The sequence below is a fragment of the Lemur catta genome, chromosome 4 (assembly GCF_020740605.2).
Source record: "Lemur catta isolate mLemCat1 chromosome 4, mLemCat1.pri, whole genome shotgun sequence".
Classification (NCBI taxonomy): Eukaryota; Metazoa; Chordata; class Mammalia; order Primates; family Lemuridae; genus Lemur; species Lemur catta.
Genome location: NC_059131.1, coordinates 66,877,032 through 66,891,038, shown reverse-complemented (window position 1 = coordinate 66,891,038; position 14,007 = coordinate 66,877,032). Strand labels below are relative to the sequence as shown.

The following is a 14,007-nucleotide window of genomic DNA, read 5'->3' as shown; positions in this document are numbered from 1 at the left end:
GTGAGGAATTATACTAAATCTTTGTTTTGTTTTGTTGGTTTCCAGAGAAGAGTTAGAGAAGATGAAAAATGTGATTGAAAATGCAAAGAAAAAAGAGGTTGCTGGGGCTAAACCTCATATAACTGCTGCAGAGGGGAAACTTCACAACATGATAGTTGATCTGGATAATGTGGTCAAAAAAGTACGTTTCCTAGGTCTTTTACAGTGTTTTATATTTTTGAATATAAGCCTTTAGTCAAAGAATTTTAAAAATTCAGGAAAATAATAAGATTCCTGCCATCTCTCTTCCTTTTCTCCTGCAAAGAATATTAGCTGTTACTATTTTTAAAAACTAGCCTCACACATCAAGTAGGTTGTTGAGAATTGTTGACACTTTCTATAGTAGGTGACATTTTTGGTCATGGTTATTGTCACTTATGAAAATTTCCATTGTGTAGCAGATCTTTTGTCTGTTCTTGTGTGACCTCTGTGGGTCATTTCCCATGACCCAGAGAAAGAGGGAAAGGAATGCAGTAGGATGGGAAAGGGCCTGTCCCTGGCATTTGAATAGGATTGAGAAGGAAACAAAGACAAGGCTTATGTTCCTTTTCTGAGCTTCAGATTTCTATGTATATATTTTTTACACATTCCCAACCAAACATAAATAAAGGAAGGAATATTACTTCTGTTTCTTGGAATGGTTATGCTACTTCTTGTTTAGTTTTACGATACACCCTTTATATTTGCACAGGTCCAGGCAGCTCAGTCTGAGGCTAAGGTTGTATCTCAGTATCATGAGCTGGTGGTCCAAGCCAGGGATGACTTTAAACGAGAACTGGACAGTATTACTCCAGAAGTCCTTCCTGGATGGAAAGGGATGAGTAAGTACAACTGTGAAGTAATGGCATTTTTGTTGTTTTCTAACAACTAATAAACTAATCTAAACTTGCTTCAACTCCATTCATCTAGTCCAAATCCCTCTGGCATCCATATCTCTTTTGGTATATGGTACGTTGTTTTGGCATTTCCTTTTAGCCACAGTCATGACAGATGACACACCTGTGACAGTACTCCCATGTTTTAGCCATGGTGAACAGAGGTTCCAATCATTGTTTAATTTTATGTTCCGTGATTCCATTCTGATCTCTGCTGCTCAAAAAAAATGGTTTGGAATCTAAGTGAGTGAGAGTGGCATTACAACATTGACTCCATTAAAATATTTTATATATATGTGGTGTATGTAAAATTATTTAAAACCCTTGATACTTTAAAAGTTATTTGTAATGAATTATTTAAGGCACACCTTATGATTGCTCTGTAACAACACAACACTGTAGAGAATTCACCTAGGGACCCTGCTGTGAGAAGGGAATTGGCCTTTTGGCTATCCATTTACAAAAGCTCAGGCTGCAGAGAATTTGGACAGTGAAGCAGTTATACAGTGTAACTGCAGGAAATAGTTACATTTCTCTGAAGTACTGTGAAAAATACTGAGAATCACAGAGATGAGCAGTCTCAGCAAAATTAAAATATTATTTCAGTGCCAGCATCTTAGAAACCAAACTTCTCATGTTATATGTCTCTCTGGGCTGAAAGTGTCAGGGTTGCATCATAGAACCATGACTGGGTCCAAGGAGCTAAGGTAATAAAGACCAATGCAGGGATTTTATTTGTGTAATGGCCAAAGGCAAGAAGTGGAGTCAAGGCTATCAAAAAATAACTCAGATGTTTAGTTTTTTTATTGTAATTAACTCAAAAGGGAGATATCAGTTAGACTATTTATCAAAAAAGTAAGATTTGTGAGAGAGAAGATAAAGTAGAGAAACACGAAGTTCACTCTGGGAACAGGGAATCTTGTTGCATGTTGTTGTTTAAACTGAGTATCTACTAGCTAGCAGAGAGAGCATTGTGGACAGTATCCTTGAGCAGGATAAACGAGCCACATCTGCATCATTTTTCTCATCAGAATTTAGGTTACAACTGAACCAGATGTAACCATCTAAGAGACCTTCCCTGACCACCCTCCTCCACAAATACTCTACCATATTACCTTATTTTATCTTCTTGAAAGTCTTATTCATTGGTTTATGTGTGTTCTCTCTTTCCATTAGATGTAAGCTCCTTAGCATAAACATGACACTGGTAGATAGTAGGGAGTCTAGGTTGGCCAAAATAAGGTTGAAAGGACGGGGCATATTTTACCTGTGGAGAATTAGTTATGAGCATCAACCCTAAGAATTTGCATTCTGTCTTTGGTCTTCCCAGTAGGCTAAATCCTATAATGTTTTCCAAGCCAACTCTGACGTTTTTAACTTTTTTTCTCTTCTTTTTGCCTAAAGTATCTATTGTGAAACATGAAAATGTTAAAGCAGTAGTTCTCAACCCAGGGCATTTGTGTCCACCCCAGAGAACATTTGGCAATACTTGGAGACATTTTTGTTTGCCACAGCTGGAGAGTGCTACTATTTATTATGTAGTGAGTAGAGGCCAGAGATGCTCCTAAATATCCTATAGAATACAGGGTAGCCCCTCACAGCAAAGGATTATCTGGTTCAGAATGTCAGTAGTGCCAGGGTTGAGAAAGTGGAAGTCCCTTGCAGTACAATCTCTGAATTATTTTTTTGAGCAACCTTCATTTAAATTTTTATTAATTTTTAAAATAAAGTATACATTCATATGATACAAAATTTGAAAGTTGCAGGTGGCATTTGGTGAAGTTTTTCTTCCACCTGTCCACAGCCACGTGATTTTCCTCTGCAGAGTCCACCAGTATTACTGATATCTTGTGTACTTCTGGAGATGGTAATTATTCCAGCATTACCCCAGCCCTCAATAGGTGTCCTCACCCTCTGAAATCAGAATGCACTTAAGATCTATGAAGTTTGTTAGTATTGATTTGTGTTATGGGTTATTTTGCTCTTATTATTCTTATTTCCCTAGACTGTGTATGTACTGGCGATATTCATTATGTCCAGTACTCTTTCTGTGTTCTCTTTAGCTGAGCAAGGTGCCAAACATACAATAATAGCTAATGTTATTGAGCATTATTTTGTGCCTGGCACTGTGTTCCAAGTGCTTCACATGTATTAACTTATTTAAAGTTCACAACGGCCCTATGAGGTAAGTTTTGTTATTATCCCCATTTTATAGAAAAGAAAACTGAGGTACAGAGAAATTAAGTAATTTGCCCAAGATTTGGGTAGAGCCAGGATTTCATTCTTACCCACTAGCCTCACTGTTCTCTGCCTGATTTGTATCAGCAGCATGGACTCTGTTTTGGCTTTTTGAGAAGAGAAGTGATGTGATTGTAATGAGGAAAAGGTGTAGGGAGGGAAGTGCCTAAGGGCAAAGAAGCTGGTTAAAAGCCGCTGGAGTAATCTGAGGATGAAGTGATTATGGGCCACCTAGTGCGTGTACCAGGGGCACTGAAAATGAAGAATAGGAAAGACACTAGGAAGCAGTCATTTAGCAATTGGTTTGTTGAACTATAACTTACAATACCTGATGAAGTTGAAGTATATATGCCCTGATCCAGCATTCAACTCCTAGGTATGTGCTCAACAATTCTCACAGGTACTCAAGGAGACTCATGTAAAAATGTGTACTGCAGCACTGTTTGTAAGAGCAGAAAAATTAGAAACAGTTAAGTGTCTCTCACATAAAGCAGTTCAAATGAATGAACTACAACTATAGCTCTCACATATAAGTGTTAAGAAAAACAAAAAGTTATAGAACACCACACAGAATAGGATACCACTTATATGAAGTTTAAGAACATGCACAAGAAAACCATATATTGTTTAAGATGCATATGTGTCAAGTATAAAAAAGTGCACAAGAATGAAAAGTGTGCAGGAATAAAAATTTATTATTTTTTAAATTCACACAAGTCCCTCTTCACAGAATAAATGCCAAATTGAGAGAGTACATACTTCTGTGGGGGAAGGAGGTGGGGAGCCATTGGGAAGGTGCAACCCAGGGTGTTGCCAGGTTTGGAGAATGAGGTGGAAGTTATGGATTGTCAGTATTCCCAGTACATGTTACTTTATTGCTTATAGACTATATAGTACGTATAGCCATATTCATGTGCCATGTTGACACTGACTTAATGTCTCTCACCTTGTCCAACTTTACCTGTCTTTTCTGTAACATTTTGGGATAGATCCTTCTTTCTTTGGTTGGACTCCAGATTAAACAGTTGAATTTTAGAGCCCTTTTGGATGAAAAATACCTGTCTTTGAACTTGTTAAATCCAAGGGTCATTAAAAAGCTCGAGACAGTGTATAGCCAGGACTTCTTTATGAATTGAGAAGCAGTAGCTGAGACTGGCTGGCTGTGAGTCCCCTCACCTGTCAAATGTTCACACTCTGGTACTTGTGATCATGGTGGGGAGCATCATTCAAACTATCTAGAATGTAATTGTTTTCTTTCTTACCCTCAAATCAGGCAGTTGTAGTTCTTAGTTTAATTAGCACAGGTTAAACGTAAATTTAATGTGAGTTCATTATTTGAAAATTTCCCAAGAAAAAAAATTAATTTATTAAGTATTTAAAATATTAGGAGAGGCCAAGGACCGAGAACAGTCAGGACTGTGACTTAGCAAAATAGTTTATGAACTAATACAGATGGGAGAGGATGAAAGAAAATTATAGTTTTAATGAAAGACCTAAGTTGATTACTTTGTTGAAACAGTGATAAGTCCCTTAAAACCAAAACTACTTTTAATATCAATGATTCTCTTATTTTCTAAAATGTTAGAATTTCCTTGTTTTATAATCCCTTTAAATTTTAGGAAATAAATGCTATTATTTTGCTCTCCAATATTAAAATAAGCTTTTCCTGGTACTAGTTTCTGATTCCTTCTTGTTTCCTTTTGGATGTTCCTATTTAATGATCAGTAACTGAAGTAGTACATTCTTTTTTTCAAACTGTTGTTCTGTTTCCTTTGTAGGTGTTTCTGACCTAGGTGAGTAACTATGTATATTTTATGTTTAAAGGCTTTTGTTTTGAGTCTTAAAAGACTGAAGCCTTTTTGTTGTGCCTATGATTCTTACACTAAACCATGTAAAATAGAATATAAAATATAAAATAGAATTATATCCCATAATTCTAATTCATAAATCTTAATTTGATACTTTTGGCATCCATGTGACCTCATGAACTAATATGTTTCATCAAGTGATTGGAATCCTGTACGTGTGAGGGGTGTGTATAATGTGGATTTTTTTTAAACTTTGGAGAATTTCAAACATTTAAAAAGTAGCAGGCTGGGCGTACTGGCTCATGCTTGTAATCCTAGCACTTTGGGAAGCCGAGGCAGGGGGATTGCTTGAGGCCAGGAGTTTGAGATCAGCCTGGGCAACATAGCGAAACCCTGTCTCTACAAGAAATTTTAGTCCCAGCTACTTGGGAGGCTCAGGAGGATCGCCTGAGCCTAGGAGTCCAAGGTTGCAAGTGACCTATGATTGTGGCACTGTAATCCAGCCTGGGTTACAGAGTGAGACCCTGTCTCTTAAACCTGTCACCCAACTTCAACAGTTATTGGCCTTTTTTATCTCATCTATTTCCACCTTCCTCATCTTATGTAGAAGCAGACCCCAAATATATCCTTTTACTTGTAAATACTTTCAGTATGTTTTAAAAACATATTCACTATACCATTATCACACCTAAAACTTAACAATTCCTTAGAGTCCATTCAGTGTTGAAATATCCCCTATCGTTTCATGAGTTTTTAACAGTTGTTTTATTTGAATCACTATCCATAGATGTTCCACATGTTGAATTTGGTCAAGAAATCTCTTACCCCTCTTTGTTTTTTGCTTTTCAATTTATTTATTGAGGAATTGAGTCATCATATAGAATTTTCCACATTCTGTATTTTGCTGTTTGAGCCATAATTCTTAACCTATGGTGTATGTTTGGAACACTTTTGGAGTGTGAGATTTAAGAAAAAATACATGGGTTTAAGCCTAAATGAGAATCTTTGGGCATAAGTATTTTAAAAAGCTCTCTGATTATGATGGACAGCTCTGATTACAGATCATTATCCTAGATAATGTGTAAGAAAAGGAACAAAAACTCTTATTAAGGAAAAGTGCAAGAGAATTTGAATTTGCTTTTGAATTTTAGCAGAGGAGTCTTTAATTGTATGCCTGTTATGACTAATCAAAGTTATGCATCAAAGAAAATATAGAAGTGATTGTATATGTAAACTTTGTCTTTAGAGGCAAACTTATGGTAAATTAGAAAGCCAGTTTATAATTGGTTCAGATTTGAAGGGGATTCCTAAAAAAGAACTAATTACCTGAAGGCTTACCTAAATTACATTGCTTGGGATTGAAAATATCTTAGTTGTTGGCCACTGAATACTAACTTCTGATTGAATTGGAGAATCAAAATCTCTTCATGTTAGCTACTTTTTGCTTTTTTTTTTTACAGCTGTTAAATTATAATGACTTGAAGCAAATTACCTTATAGTGATGTATAATTTTGGTGAATTCATTAACTTTTTAATGTGGTTTTCTGTTTAGCTGACAAGCTCTCTACTGACGATCTGAACTCCCTGATTGCTCATGCACATCGTCGCATTGATCAGCTAAACAGAGAGCTAGCAGAACAGAAGGCCACAGAGAAGCAACATATCACATTAGCCTTGGAAAAACAAAAGCTGGAAGAAAAGCGGGCATTTGATTCTGCAGTGGCAAAAGCATTAGAACATCACAGAAGTGAAATACAAGCTGAACAAGATAGAAAGGTAGAAGAAATGAAAATTGTTGCCTAATGTTTAAGGTTAATCTAATTTGATTGTCTACTTCTGGAGAGCATATTGACTTTAAAATACTGCCTGTAAGTCATGCCAACCCACCTTTAGAGTAGAGCTTAGGCTCTCGTTATCCTACTCAGAACTTCTAGTGAAGGACTGATCTAGCAGAGTTCCTTTATGTTGAGCAGATGCAGAAGTATAAGAAAGTAATAAGATACTGGTATCCAGCATTATGTAGCTCATCAAAGAATCTTTGTTGGATTCTGAGTATATTTTTCTCTGCCAGTGTTGTTAAGTGGTTGGTGGCTAAAAGTGGATGAAATAGCTTCTTTAGCCCTCTCTCTGGGCACATGACATATTAAATATGTGTCCATGGGCTGATTTGAGAACCCAGCTACTCATCCCACCTTTGTGTCTTTTCAGCAGCACAGTTTACCAGTTTTTCCTGCTGGAAGCTCTTTTTTCCCTGGGCTACCAGACACCACACTCTTCTGGCCTTTCTCTCACCTTGCTGGCCACTCCTTAGCCTCCCTCTCTGCTTAGCCTCTCAAATACTGTCATGCCTGACGTTGGTTCTAAAACCTTTTCTCCATCTAAACTGTCTCTAAGTGCTCTTATCTAGTCCTGTGACTTTGAAGTTTAAATACCATCTATATCTGATAAATTTATATCTCCAGCTCTGACCTCTGCTTTGGCCTCATGTTCGTATCTACCTATCTCCAGCTGGATTTTCAGTAGTCATTTCATTCTCATTATGTTCAAAACGAATTTCTTGATTCTCTCCAACCTGTCTTCCAGACACTCAACTTTTTTTTCTAAATAAATCACCATTTACTCAGTTGTTCAAGCCAGAAACATGCTTGGTTGTCCTCCATCAACTTTCACATCCAGTCCACCAATAGATCTACCAGTTCTGCATCCAAAATGAATCCCAAATCTGTGTACTTTTCTTTCTCCATTACCACCACCTTAGTCTAAGCTATCATCTCAACGTATTTCCCTGTTTGCATACCCTTCTTTCCATGTCTGTTTACACAGGCAGTGGTCCTTATAAAACACAGTCTAATTAGATACTACACTGCTGGAAATCCTCCATTGACTTCATTTAATATAAAATCCAAATTCTTACCCAATACCAAAAAGCCTCTTAATCTCTGACTGGTGTGAGCCAGGCTCCCCTTCATGTCATTGCTTCAAGCACCCTGGTATTTTTTTCTGTGCCTTGACTGCATCTTCCACCCTTTGTGCTTGCTCTGCCTGATACATTGTTCTGTCTTCTCTCTTTAAACCCTACACTTTCTAAGCTTAGATGCTACTTTCTCAGCAGGACCTTTCCTATACCTTCAATCTAAAGTAGAGCCTCTGTGTTATTCTCTGTCATATTGCCCTGTATTTTTTTTTCTTTTTTTTTTTTTTTTTTTGTAGACGAAAGGCTTGCTCTGTCACTGGCTAGAATGCAGTGGTATCATCCTAGTTCACTGCAACCTCCAACTCCTAGACTTAAGCGATCCTCCTGCCTCAGCCTCCTGAGTAGCTGGGACTATAGGTGTGCGACACCACGCCTGGCTGAGTTTTTCTATTTTTAGCAGAGATGGAATCTCCTAACTGAGGCTGGTCTTGAACTCCTGACCTCAAGTGATCCTCCCACCTCAGCCTCCCAGAGTGCTAGGATTACAGGCGTGAGCCACCGTACCAAGCCTGCCCTGTTTATTTTAAATGTAATGTAAAAAGGAGGTTGAAGGGGAGTGGATGCTTTACAATAGGTCGTCACCTGCTCAAATTCATACTTAGAAACAAGTATCAGAATCTGAGGTGTCCTTTTCATTTACTTGTTTACTGTCTGCTTGCTCCATTGAAATGTACACAGTGTGAGAGCAAGAAATTTTTCTGCCTTGAGCATGGTCGCATCTATACATTTAGTGGGCACTACCTGGCACAGGGCTGACACTTTATAAATATTTATGCACAGACTGAATGGATTCATTGAATCATTGTTTCTGAGAAAAATTAAGTTTTGAATTTCAGATAATCATTGTTTAGTAATTTGTGATATTACCCATGGCTAATTGTTAGGCAAGATATAATTTTGGTTTGATTTGATTGGCCCATGTTGAATTTAAATTCATGTTAAAAATAAGCGGTTTTCTTTATTTAGAAGAAATTATGTTCAGTAACTACCAGATATTTACTAATTTTCTTAATGACTCTTCGAAGTAGGCATTATTATTCACAGATGAGAAAATAGAGGCTTAAGAAGATAAGTAATTTCCCCAGAGTCACACAGATGAACCTACGTTTGATCCCAAGTCTGCATGTTAATAGTTATTTTTCTCCCTATCCTGGATTTAATTACTTCTCAGGGTAATGTGTGATTCAGGAAATGGCAGTGTATGTTTTATGTAGGAGGGCAGCCTGATGATGTGGAGAAAATACAAGTTTCGGAGCCAGAGACCATTTGGAATCTGATTTTTGTCACAGCTGTGTAACCTTGTTTAGTTGCCTTCCAATGTTCAGCTTTCTGATTCATTTAAGAAGTAGAAGTAAAGGATGGGTACACATACCTGGCACATTGTAAGGATTCAGGCTATGGAAGCTGCCATTATTGTTATTGAAGACAGTCTTTAGTTTTCCTAGAATAATATGTGGAGAATTGAGAACTAATCATTGTTGTGTTTGCTATCACAGGTAGAGGAAGTCAGAGATGCCATGGAGAATGAAATGAGAACCCAGCTTCGCCGGCAGGCAGCTGCCCACACTGATCACTTACGAGATGTCCTTAGGGTACAAGAACAGGAACTGAAGTGTGAATTTGAGCAGGTGAGGACCTGTTGTAAAGGATGAACTCCCCTTTAATCTCTCCCCACCCTTACATTATTAACAGGCTCTCCATTCCTTTTAATGTATTCTGAAGATGTTGAAGAATGGGGAAAGATTTCAAATGCTACCTCATCTTGGTGGAGGGGGCTTTTTTATAGCTGCAAAACTACTCCTTTTTACATAATGGTGTACCTGTGTGTTTATGACCAGATGTGAGTTTCATATATATATATGTATGTGTATATATATATATACATATATATATATGTATGTGTATATATATATATATTCTAGTTATTCAGAGTCTTCAAAGTTTTAACGAGGGTTGATAAAGGGGATTGCAGGAATGCAGACAGTAATACTTGACACATGTAATGTCCTACTTTGCACAAACTCCTATAGATATATGGTAGTGCTCAGATTTTATAACTGAAGAAACTTCAAGAGAAGTTAAGTTTTGAAATCATAGAAAATTATCAGGATACCTTTAATCATAACTAGTGTCTACTCAGGAAACCATTTATAATAATATTAACTTATTATTTGTTTTGCAAAACGGGAATGAGTTTTTCTAAATAAAGAGAATTTCCAGAAAATTGAAATTTATGCCAACATGAAAAGGTATTTGAAATTCTATTTGATGGATATTTTTCTGGGAAAAATGAATGTATAAGCTCTTAAATAGAAGATATAGAATATAATTTAATTCTTTTTTAGGTTTTCAATGTGGTTAATTTACTGCCTTAAGTTGACAAATTATTTCTGACTTGAATAGCCTACTCTCTTCTGGTCTGCTTCCTCTAATATTAGGTCCCATCAGTAAATTTGTAGAATATTATACATCAAATACAAGTCAGAAAAATTTCGAAAACTTATACATAAAGTAGGAGTTTTCATGACAACTATTTTGAGATTTTAATGGCCCTCTTTGCTTCAGGAGGTAGGAGTTGCTGGAAGATTAGTATTCAGTTAAGTGACTTGCATTGAGGTAGCATCACTTTTTCTGTACACTATTTATGTTTTATTTCAGGACCTGGCTGAGAAACTCTCTGAACAAGAATTACAGTTTCGTCGTCTCAGTCAAGAGCAAGTTGACAACTTTACTCTGGATATAAACACTGCCTATGCCAGACTGAGAGGAATTGAACAGGCTGTTCAGAGTGAGCATAATCTATGTTATCTTGTAGATAATTTTATTGAATGCAGCTTACTAGGATAATTATACAAGGATAATGGGGTACGTGCATTGATATTAGGGCATAAATATACTAAAGTCACTCTACTAAATTTTATTCATTTTTTGAAAAATTGATCCCAGTTTAGAACATAGAGAGTTATGAAAGGAAATTTAAAAATAAAATCTAAAATTAAATCTAAATAACCTGAAATTTTGTATCTTATTCAGCAGTCCCCAACCTCTTTGGCACCAGGGACTGGTTTCATGGAAGAGAATTTTTCCATGGATGGTATGGGGGGATTGGGGGGTGAGGCGGAGCTCAGGCAGGGACGTGAGCGATGGGGAGCAGCTGTAAATACAGATGAAGCTTCGCTCTCCCACTTCTTACCTCCTGCTTTGTGGCACCCTGGTTCCTAAATTTCATGGAAGACAATTTTTCCATGGATTAGGGTGGGGGAGGGGTGGCAGAGCTCTGCAGCCTGGTCCCTGACAGTCAGGGGGTTGGGGACTACAGCCTTATATGACAAACGTGAGATCACTATTTACAAGGCAGTTTACCCCACAACACACTTGGGCTATGTCTTGTGAGCCCTGGATGGAGGGACTGGTCAATGTGGCCCCATACTGGCCCTCCAAAGGCTCTGGAGGGTTATCCAGAGCTAGTGATTTGCTGAACCCACCCACTAAATGAACAGTAGTTATGCTGAGGCCTCCATGTGCCACATTGAAAAAGGAATGTCTCGACAATGAAGGTGTTGATAAAATGGGTTTCTTTGGGATGTTATGGAATCCTTTTTTATCATATAAATGATAATAAACTCAGTACTCACAGAATTTCAAGATCATCCTTTGAAGTTTCCCATTTCTTTGCAGGAAATTTCTGATGGCTCTAGCATAAGTCTTAACCTAATGTAAATAACATGTTTCTTTCTCAACTACTAAAGATCAAAATATCTGGATTAGACATCATGCAGATGTTAATGACTTCTATGTACTATTTGACCTGGCATTGTCCTGGGTGTCACAGGAAGAGGGAAGAGAGACTTAGTTGTGCTTGTGCACATGCATCCTCCTAGTTTTCTCCATGACTTTAGTAAAAATAAGTCCTCATCAAATTGTGTCATGCCTTACTGCCTTGTATGAAGAGGGCAGCTAGGAAAGAACACACTAGAAATTAAAGTGATGGGGTGGGGTTGTAAGAGGCTCTTTCTCTGGCCCTATCTTCCACATATGTGGGTTTAACTTGTTGAATGTGCATTAGTTCTGTGGATGTAAGTAGTCAGGTGCAGAGAAAAATGGTTTTCTTTGCCTTTTTTCTTTATAGGTCATGCAGTTGCTGAAGAGGAAGCCCGAAAAGCCCATCAACTCTGGCTTTCAGTGGAGGCATTAAAGTACAGCATGAAGACCTCATCTGCAGATATGCCTACTGTTCCACTGGGTAGTGCAGTTGAGGCCATCAGAGTCAACTGTTCTGATAATGAATTTACCCAAGCTTTAACTGCAGCCATCCCTCCAGAGTCCCTGACCCGTGGGGTATACAGTGAAGAGACCCTTAGAGCCCGTTTCTATGTGGTCCAAAAACTGGCCCGAAGGGTAGCAATGATCGATGAAACCAGGAATAGCTTGTACCAATACTTCCTCTCCTACTTGCAGTCCCTGCTTCTATTCCCAGCTCAGCAACTGAAGCCACCAGAGGAGCTCTCCCCTGAGGATATAAACACATTTAAATTATTGTCTTACGCCTCCTATTGTATTGAGCATGGTGATCTGGAGCTGGCAGCAAAGTTTGTCAATCAGCTGAAAGGGGAGTCCAGACGAGTGGCACAGGACTGGCTGAAGGAAGCCCGAATGACCCTAGAAACTAAACAGATAGTGGAAATCCTGACAGCGTATGCCAGCGCCGTAGGAATAGGAACCACTCAAGTACAGCAAGAGTAAGGTCTAGGGAAGAATTTTGTAAAGTCATATTTCATGTCAAAGAAAATCAGCAGGGCTTGCAAGAAAATCAGCAGGGTTTGCAACAAGCATCCCAGAATTGTCTAGAAACGAGCAGGTTACAAGTACTGTTCTAAATGTTAACACCTGTTGCATTTGTATTCTTTCCACCTGCTATCATGTCAGTGAACTCCAAGAGTGCTTTCTTTGCAACTTGTGTAACATTTTCTGTTTTTCAGGTTTTACTGATCAGGCTTGTGAGGCCAATCAAAATAATGTTTGTGATCCGATCCCTACCACTATTGATTTTGCCCTTGGAGCAAACTGAATAAAGCAACAAGATGAAAACTAAGTACCTTATCCCTTTCCAGAGAGTACCATGTCTAGTTTGTTGTGTGTACAGAAAATTTCCTTGAGAAGCAGCAATAGCAGAAGTAGGAACTTATGGCCACACAGAATTTCCAGACTGTGAATTGAGTCACCACAAGTCCAAGGCCTGCTTCTTGGCTTTGAAGATTTTGGTGAATTGGTTCCTGCTGGTCAAACTCAAAAGAGTAATGCACAAGCCAAAATGGTAATGTATTTGTAATTGGGGATATGCAGTCTGTTGATTAAAAATATTGTCGATCTCTACCCACAAATTAATTCGGCAGCCTTCAAATGGCTACAGCTTACACAGTTTTAAACCACTGGTAATGAATGCATCTTGCTTCTTGCTAGTACGTGGGACTGTGAACCTCTTCAAAGTGGGCGTGGGGTGCCTGGAATCTTAATGAAGGGGTTAACTAATTTTATAGTGTATTTGATCTTGATTGCCATAAAACTTTCTCAGCTCACCCTTCTGAAGATTAGGATAATTGCAATATTGGAAAAAAACTAACAAATTACTACCTTTCAATTTATTTTTTACTCCATGAAGACCACCACCTCTACATAAAAATACAGTCAATTTTTTTTTTTTTCAAAAGTACAGTTTTTTGTTGGGGGTTTATATATTCACAGAGATTATTGAGTAGGCACTTTTATCTGAGCAACACATATGCAAATCATGAAGAGGATCAGGCTCTATTTTATGTATCTGCAAGTGTATGCCAGCCCCTGAATTTGGATAGTTACATTATGGCATTGACCTTGTTCTTTGATTTTGAGATACATTGGTCCATCTTTGGCCTAGGTTGATGTTAATATTCCCTATGTTCCCTCCTAAGTGGATTCTTAATAAAATACATCTAGTTTTTCTGATTAGAACACCTGCTCTATGTAATGCCCGTCATCTCTGGAGGTAGAGGCACTCTGGAATCCTGCCTGATGGCAATTACATTTTTACTAGAAG

At 37.9% G+C, this 14,007-nt stretch overlaps 1 protein-coding gene across 7 annotated transcripts in view; it reads left to right on the top strand.

The window, feature by feature from the left end:
- IMMT (inner membrane mitochondrial protein) overlaps window positions 1–13,041 on the top strand; it is a 45,535-nt gene extending 32,494 nt beyond the window's left edge. For 6 of the 7 annotated variants that reach the window (XM_045550013.1, XM_045550020.1, XM_045550017.1 and 3 more), the window contains 7 exons: window positions 46–181; window positions 731–860; window positions 4,931–4,945; window positions 6,513–6,736; window positions 9,431–9,562; window positions 10,593–10,722; window positions 12,064–13,041. In XM_045550013.1, coding sequence (XP_045405969.1) covers window positions 46–181; window positions 731–860; window positions 4,931–4,945; window positions 6,513–6,736; window positions 9,431–9,562; window positions 10,593–10,722; window positions 12,064–12,677 — 1,381 coding nt within the window. In that variant the 3' untranslated portion in view covers window positions 12,678–13,041. The remainder of the gene's footprint in view (window positions 1–45; window positions 182–730; window positions 861–4,930; window positions 4,946–6,512; window positions 6,737–9,430; window positions 9,563–10,592; window positions 10,723–12,063) is intronic. The other variant, XM_045550015.1, reaches the window with a different exon arrangement.
- Window positions 13,042–14,007: the final 966 nt, after the last annotated feature.